The sequence below is a fragment of the Vombatus ursinus genome, unplaced genomic scaffold, assembly GCF_900497805.2.
Source record: "Vombatus ursinus unplaced genomic scaffold, bare-nosed wombat genome assembly UNPS02005286.1, whole genome shotgun sequence".
NCBI lineage: Eukaryota > Metazoa > Chordata > Mammalia > Diprotodontia > Vombatidae > Vombatus > Vombatus ursinus.
This window is the reverse complement of record NW_020945064.1, coordinates 14,157,506-14,173,464: the sequence shown is the minus strand read 5'-3', so window position 1 is coordinate 14,173,464 and position 15,959 is coordinate 14,157,506. Positions and strand designations below refer to the sequence as shown.

General features: G+C 41.3%; 1 protein-coding gene across 2 annotated transcripts in view; it reads right to left on the bottom strand.

Moving 5' to 3' along the window:
- MBTPS1 (membrane bound transcription factor peptidase, site 1) overlaps window positions 1-15,959 on the bottom strand; it is a 71,484-nt gene that overhangs the window by 41,705 nt on the left and 13,820 nt on the right. For both annotated transcript variants that reach the window (XM_027846873.1, XM_027846875.1), the window contains exons 2-6: window positions 11,734-12,216; window positions 9,962-10,219; window positions 5,586-5,789; window positions 2,021-2,131; window positions 1,524-1,633 (exon numbers count right to left, since the gene is read on the bottom strand). In XM_027846873.1, the coding sequence (XP_027702674.1) occupies window positions 1,524-1,633; window positions 2,021-2,131; window positions 5,586-5,789; window positions 9,962-10,219; window positions 11,734-11,902 (852 nt within the window). In that variant the 5' untranslated portion in view covers window positions 11,903-12,216. The remainder of the gene's footprint in view (window positions 1-1,523; window positions 1,634-2,020; window positions 2,132-5,585; window positions 5,790-9,961; window positions 10,220-11,733; window positions 12,217-15,959) is intronic.

Here is a 15,959-nt window from a genome sequence, read left to right as displayed (position 1 = left end):
TTCCTCTCTCCCATGTACTCTGGGATCCAAGGACCCTGGCCTCCTGGCTGTGCCACAAACAAGACCCTCCATCTCCCTGCACTGAGCATTCTCGGGCTGACCCGTGCCTGGAGCTCTCTCCTTCCTCACCTCCACCTCCTGAGTTTCCAGGGTTCCTTCAAGCTTACCCTCTGCAAGAAGCCTTTCTGGGCACCCCTTAATGCTGGACAATCAATCTGATATCCCCTCCAACTTACCCATTATCACGTGTGTACACCCTTATCTATGTTGTTTGTACGGAGCTGTCTGTATATTGTCTCCACCATCAGACTGGGATTCCTGAGAACAGGGACTGATTATTTTTGCCCTTCTCTGGAGCCTCAGTGATTAGCAGAGAAGAGGTGTTTATGATCCATTTATTGACTTGACTAGTAGATCAGCACATAGAATTTATTACAGATCTAAAAACAAAAGCAGGCTGCATAAAACAGATACTCCTGGCTTCAGAGATAATCCTTGGCAGTTCTACTCTGGATATGAATATGCTCGTCTTACTTTGTGTCTGTTAAGTTGAGAATAAAAAAAATTTTTTTTAATTTTTTAATTTTTGTTTTTTTCTGTCGAGGCAGTTGAGGTTAAGTGACTTGCCCAGGGTCACACAGCTAGTGAGTGTCATGTGTCTGAGGCCAGATTTGAACTCAGGTCTTCCTGACATCAGGGCCATGCTCAATCCACTGTGCCACCTAGCTGCCCCGAGAATAAAAAAAATTTTTAAAGATGATTTTACCTCTTCCATTTTATAAGTGAAGAAAAATATGCCCCAGGCAATACAATGACTTGTCCGGGTTCACAGAGCTCATGAGCAGCAGAGTTTGGAACACAGCCTTTCATCTCTTGATGCCCCATCCCCAGGGCAATGAGTGCTCTTTAGACCTGGTGGTTTTCGGGGCTGCCCCTCACGGAGGACTTTCATTTCCCCAATAAGGCTGTCAGTAACTTGTGTCCACTTCTGCCTCCTCACCTGGGCCAGGAAGATGTTCAATTATATGCATTTGTTTTGATTAAAAACATGCATACTGTTTAATGAGTGTCCAAAACACAGACACTTGTTTAAATTAGGTAAAACAATTTAAATGTTTGTTCTGGTAAAGGTAGTGATCCTAATAGTGTAAGGCTCAATGTCCATGACTTTACCTATTGAATTAGATGGAAATGATTTCTCTCTCAACCAAGTGAATCACCTCACTAGTATCTACCTGAATTAGAGTAATCATCCAATTTTCAGCCGTGACTCCAAAATTACTTACCTAGGGGAGAAACAAAATTATTGCTTCATAATGTATACTCTGCACTTTATAATAACAAAATGCAAATCTAAGTTATTAAGAATACACATGAGTTGTAAAGAATATAGATGAGGATTTAAGCAAGTAAGATAAATTTACCTTTAAAAATAGAGACATTAGATTTAATTCTTCCTGATTAGTAAGGTGTAAGTTTGATTTAAATCAAATCTGATCTATGTTATGTCTCAAAATACCCACCTGATTATTGGTGAAGACCCTGAAAATATGTAACTCTGCATCAGGAGCAAATCCCTGGCACTCCCTCATGCTGGCTATCACGCCTGCTACAAAGGTGCCATGGCCCAAACCTGTTGCCCACAAGGAGAAATAAATCATACTTAAACACAGCCATTTATTTGCCCCCAAAACTCTGCCCCAAAACAACTATTTGGAAGCAAAAAAGTTTCTAATGGTTCCCTGTCCTGCACATAGAGTTCCCACCTTCTTTCCTCGAGACCCTACTTGCAAGCTTCCTCCATTTGGGAAAATTTCAGCTGCCACTGAAGACAAGCTTAGGTCTGTGCTGAAGAATTATGGTACCGAGATATACAATTTTAATAGGAAAACTGGAGAATCGAAATGACATGTCACTTAGCATAGAATTGGGTGGAGGGGAAGGGAAGTGTCGGGGGAAGGGGCATGCTATTTGAAAACCTCCCACTTGCATTATTTTGAGGAGCTTTGTGGTCACCTACCATCATCTAGTGTTCTCTCATTAGTCCAGTTGGTTCTCTCCTTGACATTTTTGAAGTGCGGATGTTTCTCACTCAGTCCAGTATCAAAAACAGCAACTCTTACACTAGCTCCTAATTCCAGAGATAAAACAAGATCATGTTTAGATAAATTTACATCTTGATTATCTACATGATACATTTCTGAACACTGAGACAAAAAAACATGGCAGCCCTAAATTACTAAGGAAAACAGCCGGGATGAAACACCAGGACTGTGGCAGCCAGGGTATTCAAAGAAGGAAGCAAAGAAAATGGGGCTGGTGTATTTTGTAAGAACTTGCTTACATAATTCCACTGTTTGAAGAGACTGTGGGCAAGAACACAGTAATGAACATTGCTGGCAGGTATTACTTGGGGACCTCTGGTTCCTGTGTCTCTGGATGCTCTCTTCACCACCCCTCATCCAGGAATGGCGGTCAAAGATGCTATGGGGCCCGTGACCATGGAGACTGTGTCCATCTGTCAGAAGGCAGTTTTGAGGCCCGAGTGCTGGGCACATTTTACACATGGGGATTTGTCTGTAATGAATGACGTGTCCAGAATCAGTAGACAACGAGTCTCTCTGAACTCTTCCCAAGTTCTAGACACACATCAGTGGTCACAGACCCCGGACAATATGACCCCTCTAGGGTCATACAAGAATCTATTACAGAGGAAAATCCCCATCCTAAGATACAGGAAAATAGGTCTGCAACGCACCCAGTTCTAGAGCAGCAAAAGCACCTTGTCCCAGACAGACCCACAAAGTCCCCTTGGCCACGGTTACCTCAGCCAACCCCAGAGGAAGAAGTGATCAGGAGGGGGCATGCAAACACAGAAGATCCCACCTAGTGTCATAAATGTACTATCCTGGTCCCCCCAGATTGGGTCAGGAGGACCCAAATGGCTGGAAGACAGCAAAGGAAGATGAGCAAAAAGGGAAAAAAAGGTAGAACCAACAGATGCTAAAAAAAAATGCCTGTGTTTCAATTTGCCATTATCTAAGCACAGCACTGGCACTGCTCCCTTCTTACACCACAAGAAAACCTCTGGCTATATATGGCCTTCTGTTACTTCTTCCCTTCTTCCTCACTGCCCTGACATGTTCAAATAAGCTAGATTTCACCCCAATATAAATGGTGATGGGTACTCCCCACAAAGTGTAATGTGTCCGCGTCTTTGTCAGACATATCATGCTGGTTCTACAAGGGAAAACACCAAGAAAGTATCGCTCTAAGGGATAGGGTTGAGGAGAAAGAGAGAAGTGGTTTCTACCCTTCAAGGTAATCCAGAAAAAAGTCATGCTGAACAGGGCTATTTTTGATGGCTGTGACTAACTAGGCAACGATCTGTTGCCTTAAGAAATACCACATTCTTGGGGGCAGCTAGGTGGTGCAGTGGACAGAGCACAGGCCCTGAAGTCAGGAGGACCTGAGTTCAAATCTCACCTCAAACCGAACACTTGACACTCTCTAGCTGTGTGACCCTGGGCAAGTCACTTAACCCCAATCGCCTAAAAGAAAAAAAAAAGAAAACAAATACCACATTCTAACCATGAGCCCACACTAACAATGCCTCCCTGATAGAGATGCAATGAATTCTTTTTGAATGGGAAATCTCCTAAAATGACACTTTCATGACTGAGAAGTCCTTGTCTATTTATTAGTCAACCTAAAAGTAATTAACGTATTGACCCTTCTAGTGTGATCTTTATAATCACTACCAGTCCTTATCATTTGTATGACACTTCACGGTTTCCCAAGTATTTTCTACATAATAAGATATATTCTGTCTCATTTGATCCTCACAAGAGTCCTGGGAAGTAGGCAGGGAAGGTATAATTATCTCCATTTTAGGGATGAGAAGGCTATTTTATAGGGAGGCTAAGTGATTTGCCCAAGACAGTACAGCTAGCCACTGGCAGAGGTGGGTCTGAGGCAAACAATCTTTCCATTACACCATGCTAAATCACTAAGAATTTGACAGGATAAAATGTGATGCTCACTTATAAAAAAACAAAAAAGCTGCTTTGATCTCACATCAACACAGCCTGAGTCAAAAATTATTGAAGCAGAAAAAAAAGTCGTATCAGAGCCAACCTTCGAACCCCTATACAGACATGTCCTGCCAATTCTTACACCATCAGTGACATAACAGGCCAAGGAAAGGTAGGCTTTTCACACCCCATCAATGATGAAAATAAAGGGACACCTCTGGCTATATGGAATACATGCTTCTGAGCACCTGGAACCATATTTTAAATCTGCTAGGACTTGAAGCTATTACTATTTAAAAGAACTCTGAGGTATTTAGTATCTTTTTAAAACAAAAATCACTTTTGCAATACAAATAATTGTTTACTGGTTTATGTTTTCTAAGTTCAAATTATAATATATCAGGTTTTCTTAAAAACAAAGAGTACCTGACCCCTAAAGACAAATTGGCACATTTGTGAAAAATCAGCAGTAGGTAGGAAGCCTTCACAACTAAGAAAAGTATCACCCTTCATGTCTATTGTCTTTCTTGAGTTACCCCCATTCAGACGTTTAGCCCAACAAAAAACTGAAGATAACCACCCACCCTAACAAAGTTCACTCTTTTACACTGATATCAAAAATATTTAGTTGACTTTATTCTTCCCACGCCTCTCCCCCAACCCAAGCAAAGGAAAATAAGAAATATCCTCTGCCCTCTCACTATAAAGAAGCACTGTAAGCGCTAAATGAGTGATCTGGCCCAGCTCAGGCACCATCTTCTTCCTCCAAATGTCTCCCAGTACTTTTCCTATGTGCTTATCACATTCTAACGGGAATGTTATTTATTTGTGTCCCTGTTCATATCTCTCCTACTAGGTTCTAGGCTCCTTGTTAACCGTTATTTGCCTTTGTACCCCTTGCAACCAGAAGAGCATCCTAAACTAGTGGGATCTGATTTTGTTAAGAGAGAGAAGCTGAAATGTCAGTCGACAGCACCCTCGACTGAGCACTTGGGCAAGAGGGAACTGGGCTGTGGAGAAAAGTACCTGGACTCTGTAACTCCCTACGCTGGAAACGAAAAGCCACGAAATCTTATCCTGAGATTTTTAAGTAGATAGTGTAATGGCACTGGCCAAGAATGAGAAATCTGGGATAGAGAAGATGTGGAGGTAAAGATTAGATTTTCTACCTTTACCAAACTGAATTTTTAAGGTTTGGCAAGTATCAACTGAATATATCCTGAAGCCCATGTAAAATATAAAACTAACCCAACACTGTGCTGGTGCAGCAGACTTAGGAAATAGCTATACACAGAGAAGATATGACAGGAAAAAAAAAAAGGAACCGTAGAAAACAAAAGTGATGGAGAGGTCTGACCAAAGACAGTCACTGAAGAGCCAGAGTGGCCCTTTACAGAGAAGTCACTGGCCACCTCAGAGAGAAATGTGGTCGACAGGTGATGCTGCAGAGATCCCGAACAATGAAGAGGGAAGAGTCAGACAGACCCCGCAGCGCAGCTGCTCCAGCAGTGCCAGAGCACTCATTGACGGTGCCGCATGCAAACTCCTCACCTGTATATCCCATCTGCCAGAGGACATCAGCCTGGAGGGTCTGGGCGACCTGCCGTGGGATGGCTCTCAATAAGCGCCTGCTGGAATGCCTTCCTGTTGCGTGCCAGAATCCAGAGCCAAGGGAGAGGCTTGCCCTTCGAAGGGGGCGGGATGACTGCCATTTCTGTATCCATCTGGTCTCATTGCAGGGCACCGCAGGGTCATCTGGGCATCAAGAAGAAAATGTCAGAACAAAAAAAGGAAAAAATACTTTCAGGAAGACTCTGAAAACCAGTTTTTTCTTTTACTGCTTCAGAATAGTAAGTGGAAAGAATGATGGTGTGCAGAGTCAGAGATCCCATACTCAACAAGGCCTACTCAGTGAATGACTGACCATCCAATGACAGATAACCTGCTCCAGAGAGACGCTCGAAGCTTTTCCCAGGCCACCACAAGTCCTGAAATGGTAGAATTTCTTTTGTTTGACTCCTGCCAGTCAAGTGAGAAGCCAAGAACAAACCCTACGGAGCTGTTTCACCAATGCTGCTGCCTCCTTTACCGCTGCTCCGTATGGCTACAAACAGATCTTGGGAATCACGAGACAGTGAATTTTCTTTTCACACTCAGCTGACAAGCACTTATTATATGCACCTGCTATATGCATGCACTGTGCTGGGCATTGTGGATACAATGACAAAAATGAAACAATTCTGTCCTAAAAGACCTCTTAGGGGAAAGAGCACTTAAATAAGTAAGCACATATAAAACATGTCAAGCACATACAAAGCATGAGAGGCAGCATGACAGGGTGTACAGAGAGCCAACCTCACAGCCAGAAAGGACTGAGTTCAGGTCCTATCTTGGACACACAGTAACCCTCTGAGATGCAGAGACCCATACCCTCCCTGCCCCCCCAGTACCAGAACCATCTAATTGTGGCATCCAACTTAAATCAAAACAGATTCCTACAGTTCATACTGACTTAGTTTTAAAGTATGTTATCTAGGCTTCACTGTATTTTTGTTTTGTTATATACTTTCCAGTTACGTTTTAATCTGGATTGGGACACACCTGAGAACGCCTCATGTTGACACCTCTGCCCAATCCATACCAATGAAACCAAAGGTCTAGTCCTCATCCCTCCATACAAAGTAATGGGAAGCAGGGGTTGGGGGTGGAGGGACAGGACAGGAAGGGAGGACAGGAGGGGGGAGGGGGAGGCTTGGAGCTGGGATTTTACTAGGAGAAGGTGGGAGAGGATGCATTCTAAGCCTGAGTGGAGCCTATGCAAGGACCCCTGGGAAGATGGACTGGTGTAAACTGCAAAGGAGGCTAGCATGGCTGGACCTTGGAGGGTGTGAAGAGGGTGACATCTACTAAGCCTAGAAAGACAGGCTGGAGCCACCTGGAAGGGCTTTAAATGGCTTTGTGCCTAGAGGCGTCAGTAGATAACAGAATCTTTCGTAAAATAAATAATCCATAAGTATATACCTTTTCCTATTAAACAAAAGAATTTATTTCCTTTTTAATTACTACCTAATAGTGAAATCAGTTAAACCAGAAAAAAAATTATTTTGAAAACATTTTTGAGCACATAATTAATTTTTGTGAGATCCAGCTTGAGGGGAGTAGGTGAGGTAAGGATTTTCTCTTCACAAGAGACAACTATGTTCATTCCCAGAGACTTCCTAAACAGCGAGGAGAAAAAGAAGCATGGCTACATAGTAATGATCTTTTAAAAGGAAAGTTAATCCAGATATTGAAACTGAAGAAAAATCTAATTCTACAGCTAGCAACTCATCCTCACTAGACTTGAGAGATATTAAAATGTTGGGAAAAAATGACAGTTAAATATTTTTATTATAAAATAGTACACATTTATGAAATGGCTTTATCATTTACAAAACATTTTGTAACAACCTTAAGACGTAGATCATTATCACCACTTAAGATGTAGATCATTATCACCATTTTACAGAAATAGAACCTGAGGCTCCAACAGGTTAAATAACTTAACCCAGCTGCATGGCTGGTAGAAAAGCGAAGTTCGAACCCAGGCCTTTTGGCCTGGACCCTGCCACCTTCCCCTCATCACCTCCTTCAGCCTCTGACCTACACTGCACAATTTCCAGGCCCAGCCCGGCCGCTGCTCCTCAGTGCCTTCTCCCCCTCAGCTCACCTCCATCTCTTCTGCAGGCATCTTATTACACCTCCCACGAGACAGGCAAGATCTGGTTTCTGCCTTTCTTTGTGTAATATCTAGCACGGAGTAAGCACTTAACAAATGCTTGACAGAATATTCCTACCTTGCCAGACTGAGAAGGAAGAACCTATTTCTATGTTATCTCATTAAAAAAAAAATCCTAAACAACCATTTGCAGAAATTTTTAAAAAATAAAATAAAATGCCCATCTTCTATATGCTTGTCTTCCATGATCCTACCTCTCACAGCAGTAAATGCATATAGCTAATTAATACCATTGCAGTTACCAGTTTCTCAAGTTTTAAAAGTTAAAATGTGAGCAAATAAAAAAATTCAAATCAGCTGAAAATCTAGCAAACTAGAATAATTACAGGTGTTCCATTTCTAAAGTTAATTACTATAATTTTATTTCAGCTCTTTCCAGTCTCAGCCAATTAAGATGAGCTAACAATGAAAAAATTATACATACTCATGTCATTTTCCATTAAGTGAATAATTATTTACACAGAGAAGCCAAAATTTTACTGCACAAAACCTCCCATGTTGATCCCTGGTGCTAAAATTAAGACTCCTACTAAAAATGAAAACATTCCAGGTAACTTTAGTTTGGGAGGAGAGAAAGCTAATGTATCTAATTATGTAGTTCAAGTTAAGTTTTGATCTTTTTTAGTTGTTCTTTTAAAAATTAATGAAAATAAAATAAGACAGTGAGATTACTAGGGCCCTGAAGAAGTTTAAGACGTGTGTTCCATAAAAATTGATTTAGAAAATCAGGCTATTCAAGTTGAAAGGGTTCTTAAAGACTACTTAGTCCACCCTACTTGTTTCACAGATGAAGAAACTGAAGTCCCAGGATGTGAAGCGATTGGCCCAAAGCCACCCAAACCTGGTTTTTGCGCCTGCATTCCTGCCCTGTGCCAGCCATGAGCTTATTTGCTGCCCTGCTGTTAGTAAGCAAGTTATCTGAACCTTATTCCCTACATCTGTTTAAAAAGCAGCAAAAAATTTCAGAAGATATCAAGTGTAATATTTGAAGAGCAAAGTAAAAGCACAGGATTCTTTTATATTAAGAAAAAACCTGAGAGTCAGGGAAAAAGGCCAATAAAACTAGCAATCCACCTCCCTGGATTACTGTGATTAATGTCTTCCAATTCCTCTGCAAAAAGCTATTTTAAAATATGAAAAATATAATTTTAGGACAAAATCCATCCATGTAAAGTCATAAATTAGCTCACGATGCTGGAAATGAAAAAGGCTAACAGTCAAAGATAATCTTAATGCCTAATAGGTACATGTCTCTAAGATTTACAAATGTCTCCTACATAGGGATCCCACTTCAGCTGCTTCACAACAACCCTATGAAGTACCATCTGAATGGGCCCTCTCATTTTACAGAGGAGGAAACCTTGAGGAGAAGGTCAGTGATCTGCCTAAGGGCCTCCAACCAGTCAGCGTCAGAGAGGCAGAACGGGCACCCAGGTGTCTCTGGACACCAATACCAGGCTCTCCCCATACTCTACCATACTCTCCTGTCCATCCACACCCTGCATAGATTGCATAGATGTACACAGGTTACTTGACCATCCCTGGGGGAGGCAAATTTATGCATGGTCAGGCAATCCAGGAGAGGGGAAGGGAAGCCCTAGGCAAGAATGTTTTTCAGACGGTGTTTTATAAAGAATAAAAAATAAACATGTACCAGCTGAATTAAGAACACTAAAGGACTTATCTCAAAAAATGGAGTCACACCCTAGAGTCTAAGGCCAAAGTCACTCTTCTTTGGCATGTCAAGAATCCATTTTTGCATGTAGAATTCCTTCCCATTTATCTAAATCAGAACAATCTCCACACTTAAGCATATGATGTTTATGGCTTGGACTTACTGGCAAAAAAAAATTTACCCATTGGTGATGGTGACAGGCCTCTCCAAACTTAGCAAGGCTGAGGACTCAGAGGAGAGATCATGATCTGGACCTTGGTCCAATGGATCTGATGGCATCATATCTATGCTACAGGTCCTATGACCTCCAAGACTTCTATGGAGGTACAATGCTATACATCTACAGAAATAAAATAATCCCTCTGGTTTTCCTCAGAAGGCCCATCTGTATGTCAAGGAATACTAATGCCATCCCTCCCTCGACAGGTCCTAGTAAAGCTGAAAGAGATAATAACTTATGCCATTCACACTCACGTTCAGTGTACTTGAGAGAACGAAACACTCTGCGTTGGGGGGTCACTCGCTTGATGTTGGGGTGATCTTCTAGAGTCAGCACTCCCGCTTTCTGTTTTTCTTTTATCTGTATCACTTCAAAGTCACTGGGGTAGTCACTGGATGGATTGTTCCGAGGTATAATTCTCCAATTTTCTATTGCGCTGCTTTTCAGTGCACTCGAAATAAACTTATTTCTAGCCTTGGCTGTAAAGTATCCATTGAATGCCACAATATACTCTGGAAGCAACCACCACAAACAAAATAAGCATATCAAATCAAATACAGAGCATATTTTATAGACTCTATTCATTTTTATGCCTCTTGGTATCAAAACATCCCACTCTAAAAGAATCTTTTGTACCCCAAACCCAAGAGCAACAACATAAATCTAACTTTTATGCACTGAGCAATGGTTGGTAAAGGTCTGATTAAAAGTGTGTGTGTGTGTGTGCATGTGCGTGCATGTGTGTGCGCGTGCGCGCTTTAACACAAAAACAGAGATCTAAGGTCTACACGGCCTGACAAGACAGTTCCAAAAAATTTTCATTGAACCTTGTGGCAAATCTCTACCCACATTACAGAGAACAGAAACTCAAAATTTCAGAGCTCATGAACACAACATAATGTTATAGCTGGGAAGGAACTTCAGATATCACCTAATCCGATTGCCCTCATTTGACAAAAGAAAGCTCAGAGAGAAAGTGACTTGCCCAAGATTCCACAGTTAGTGACAGAACCAGGATTACAAATTAGTCTGTCTCCCAGGGCCAGTACTCCGTTCATTTCTCTAGCCTGCATTCTGGTCTTCTTAATATCAATATATAAATATTAATCTTGTAAAAGAGGAACCTTCCAGGGGAATCAAAGTTCAGGTAAATAATTAAGAATTCGAATTTCCTTGTTTAAGATGAGCTAACTATACCGGAAAAAACAGAAGACTTAAGCTTATTTTGTATCAAAGTGGTACATACATAACCCATCTAAAATCTCTTTAAATGGTAAGATTTAATACTAAAGTAAACAGCAGTGTTTACTGGCCAAAAAAAAAAATCACAGTTCAGATGTTTAGTCAAGGGGCAGCTAGGTGGTGCAATGGATAGAGCACCTGCCCTGAAGTCAGGAGGACCTGAGTTCAAATCCAGCCTCAGACCAAACACTTGACACGTACTAGCTGTGTGACCCTGGGCAAGTCACTTAACCCCAACTGCCTAAAAACAAAACAAACAAACAAACAAATGTTGAGTCAAATTAAATGATATCCTTCATTCGCCCATCAGTAGGGGAATGGATAACAAGCTGTGCTACATTGCTACATGACCTATCATAACAGGACATGTACCTGCTATAAGAAACAGTGACTATGAGGAGTTCAGGGAAACAGAGTTCTGTGAGAATGGAGGGTGGGGGACGCAAGCAGAAGTAGGAAGGCAACAGAAGCACAATGGCTACACCGATATAAACAGAAAGAGCAGCAAGTGAAATGGGAAGTTGTGAAGTGACCCACGACCAAGAGATGCAACTCGAGAAGGCCCCCGTGCCTGCTTCTGTGAGGAGATGAGGGGCTGTGCTATGGGGGTGTCCCCCAACATCAGAGAGACCCTCTGCCAATTTTTTTGTTCTGTTTCCCTCTTTTTTTTTTTAAATTTTATAAGAGAGGGCTATGTCTGAGGAGTCCACTGGAAACCCAGGTAATATAAAAATAAAACATATCAATAAATCCTATTTCAAAGAAAACACAATGCTATCATTACCGTGTTCTACGACTGTTGAAGAGAACTCCACCTTCAGAGAAAGAGGGGAGCAGCCAGAGCAGAGAGGGCTCTCGTGGGACGAGTTCTCCAGCCTGCTTGCCCAGTGCCTCTTGCCACCGAGTGAAACCACAATTAGAAGCAGCCAGATGTTTACAAACTTCATGGTCATGAGAGAATGAGGTCTTAAAATGCCGTAAATTCAAATCACGTTTTTTCCTTCTTGTCTATTAGTTCATTTTTGTTTCAGCCAAAAGTTGAAACATTGCTGGTCAGCTGCTTGCAGTCTTGTCCAACACAAGTAAAAGCTAAATTCCATGGTCTTCTGGGGTTCGGCCTGAAAAAAGGCATTATTTCTTTCTTCTCTTCTTCTCCATCTTCGATGCAGGCTTCGCTCACTCTGGCTGTGACAACTGAGTCCTGAGTTCCATTTGTAATGAGGAAGCAAAGTCCAAAAAGGAATTATCAACAGGCTCAAGAGCCAACCTACAAAATGAAAACAAAGCACACATGCTTTACTAATATCTCCAACACAAATCTGGACATAAACCAGACAGATCTTAGAGATCATGCAGCACTGAACTCCATTTTACAGCTAAGGAAAGGGAATTGCCCAAGGACTCATAGCTAGGCGGGAGAACCAGAGAGGAGAACCAAGACTCCTTCCTATTCCTGCTCCATGTGGTGTGCCATCTTGACACCAAACATATGACTGCTTCATGCCTCAACCACGCTAACAGAGATGTCCCTGGTTACTAGTCAGCCAAATACTCAAAATTTCAGACCTACTGAGTGAGCCAGTACTGAATGACTCCTGAGATATTCACTCCTTGCAATCTGTAACTTTACACCGTTCTCTTCCCCTCCACAACCTATGACATTTTTATGTTACCAATGTCCTGAGGTCTGCCAATGGGTACTGCTTTTCCTAGAAGGTACAATCATCTCCCAGGAATGTCTGGTAAAATTCCCCAAATTGTGTGCAAGGGGGAAAAACTTGAAAAATAGTTAAAGATTCCTCAGAAACTGAAATATGCTCAGCACTTTGTTCAGGGATGCTTTACTCTTTTTTTTTTTTTTTTTATTCCTTTGCCCTTATCCAGTTTTGTTAAACATTTTCTTCAAGTTTACAAAAAATTTCTTTCACTCATTCAACATACATATAGGTGTATGTATGTATGTATATATGTATGTATGTATGTTATGTATGTCCTCTGCTTTGCACAGAGCACTGTAGGAAATGTAGAAGAAAAAAAGACAATCCTTACCCTCATGGAATTCACAGTCTAAGAGGTGAGTAAAGATACCTACAAGACTTAATATTCTGTAACCGCAAAATTAGTAGATAAATAACTATAATAAAAGATGTGGCACAAAAGTAAAACAAAAGAGGTACAAGATCAAGTTCCGAAGAAAGATTAATTCTGGCTGGGGAAATAAGACTCTGCCATGGCATTTGAGCTAAGTCTAAGGTAGAAAGTGGACAGGCAGGTGCTTGGAAGGATTTCTTTTAATTACGTTAAACTTCAAGCACGAGGAAATTTCTGGCAGCAGCATAAGCCATGTTGGATAGGTTAGGTCAGCTAGATCTAGTGAGGAAGTAAAGATGTGGAGCCTTTACTGTAGGCAACGCAGTCTAAATTTGTCAATCAAACACCTACTGTCACCAGGTACTGGGCTAAGTGCTGGGAATACAAGTTCAAAGAATGCTCATAAGGAACATACAAATACATTTAAATTTGTTGCTTAAGATGATGAAACATACTTTCCAGTTCTTTGGCAGAAGAAAAGGGGAGCACAAGCGCAGAAAGTCTGGCACTGTCAGATGAGGACGTTTGGGTTCAATTAAAGGATTATACACATCAATAAATGTACTGTTTAAAATACTATTATAATGTATTTTAAGTAGAAATTATAAAAGAGACTTGTGGGCTCAAACTAAAACTATCTCTAAGAGAAGTGTTATTATTTGTAGACTCCCAAGAAAATACTTTGGGGGGGGGAGGGTAATTTTACTTTTTGCAATGAAAAATAAAGCAACACTAGAAATTGGCTGTGGGCTGCATCTGAGATTATGGAAATGAGCCAAAGGCATCTACTACACCTGGAAGTAGTATACCTTAAATGTACGAAAAATACCTAGTGGAGGAAAAAAGCCCTCGAAACTACAAACCTAAAGTTACAAAATAAGATTGCAAGATGTAAAATGTTGGGAGAGTTCAAAGAAATCATCAAGCTTCTAACTTCACTGGCAAATGGAAGATGACAGGCTATGTCACATGTAATAAGGACATGCTGAAGAAGAATGGAAATGAAGACTTCAGAAAGATAGACATGCTTGGTTTGTTTTTTTCCTCAAAAACTGAGAAAGTGGTGTTAAACCACGTATTGACCAAGCTCTACTGAAAAACCATCAGTTCTGGAAAAGTTGGAAGAGCAGTAAGATCATTTCTGAGTACAGTACGATGCCTTTCAATACAATGCCACTTAACTCTCAAATGTTTAAAAAATAAGTAAAAATACAATACAGCATAAAAGATGTTCATTTATGGTTGCCTATGTCAATTTGGGCCTTGAGTTTTACACTTGCTATCCAAGTCCAATCTAAGCAGAATCTAAGTAGAAATGGTACATCAAAAATTGCTGAGCCCTGTGCCTGGCACAGAGTAAATGCTTAAGCCCTTCCTTCCTCCTCTCCCTTCCTTCTTCCTCCCTTTCCCTTCCATCCCTATTTCCTTCTCTCTCCCTCTCTCTTCTGCGGAGCTGTGAAGAGGCAAAGTCAACAAAACAGGTTCTCCTGCTCAAAATTCTCTTCCATAATTACTAGTGATTCATTAAGAATGAACAAGCTCCTCTTTTCAAAGTTCAGGACCTCATATGTGGTAGGTGCTTAATAAGTGTGTGTTAAATTCACAACTGACAGTCTAAAATTCATAGCTATTAAGCTTCAAGATCACTTCAGGATAAAGTTCTCATGTTTCATTTCAAACTTTAAATTTTTCATTTCATTTTCACTTAACCTCCTGAGGCCAAGAGTTGCTAAGGACCTTGCCCTAAATTATAGTTTCCAGATCCTCTAATTTTGGCACTCTTTCCAATTACCCACAACGTAGTATAAACTACTTTAATCAGACTGTACAGACACCTAAGGTCAACCAGGAAGAAGAAAAGAAGGGCAATTTTGGAGCCCTGAGGCCTGCAGGGGAGAGGCCCAGTTGGGGCACCAAAGTAACAGTGTAAACAACCACACAGCAGTGCATTTCTAAGTCAGAAGAACAAGGATCAGCCAGAGACTAAAGAGGAAGGAGCTCAGAAAGGCAAGAGAGGACAATAAGGCAAACTTTGACTACTTCAAAATTCTACCTAAGGTCCCACTAGTGGTAATCACCAATATGCCACCAAAAAAATCAACCAACAGCTGAAAGCTGCTGTACAGGAACAAGTTTGGTTTCAGAAAAGAGATGAGTAGACTGCTTGGCAACATGACCAAGATCATTTCTGAAGGCAGAAACGGCACAGAAATGTAAAAAGGCCAATTACTCCCACGGGGAAGAAAGAATAATGCTAGTTAGTTCCATGAAAGCAGGTACCATGACTTAATTATGTCTGCATCTCCCCAGTGCCTATTGCACTGCAAACAGTAGGTTTAGTTACTAAATAATTACTGAATAAAGGAATGATGAAACAAACAAGGCAGGAAGTTAATTCAACATTACATGGACTCTAGAAAAGGCCAGGGTCCTTATGGTGCATCAGCAGTCAGACAGCAATACTGGAGGGTCTGAAGAGCATGGTAACAGCAAAAATAAGGCTCAGAGGACTTCAGGATGGGTAGCAGCACAGATGGGAAAGCCCACTGGTCTTCCACCTCCCTAAAGGAATCGTCATAGTCAGCTCAGCCAAGTTCTGTCCAGCGCCACAGAGCCAGGGGGTTTGGGAGTGGGGGAAGAACAAAAGGAAGGTGCGGCAGCTCCTACAGCATGGATCTCCTAGGGTCAAGAAGGATATTGCTCAAAAAAGTCCCTGGGTTTGGGTATTAAGAGATCTTTATTGACCTTGGAAAAAACAATTTCAATTGAATGATGGGGTCAGAAGCAGGACTGGTTGGGAAGTAAACTGGAAGCAAACAAATGTGAATTGCTTTATCAGGAGATCTGGCTGTGAAAGATTAGGAAACGAATTCACACACACACACACACACACACACACACACACACACACACACACAC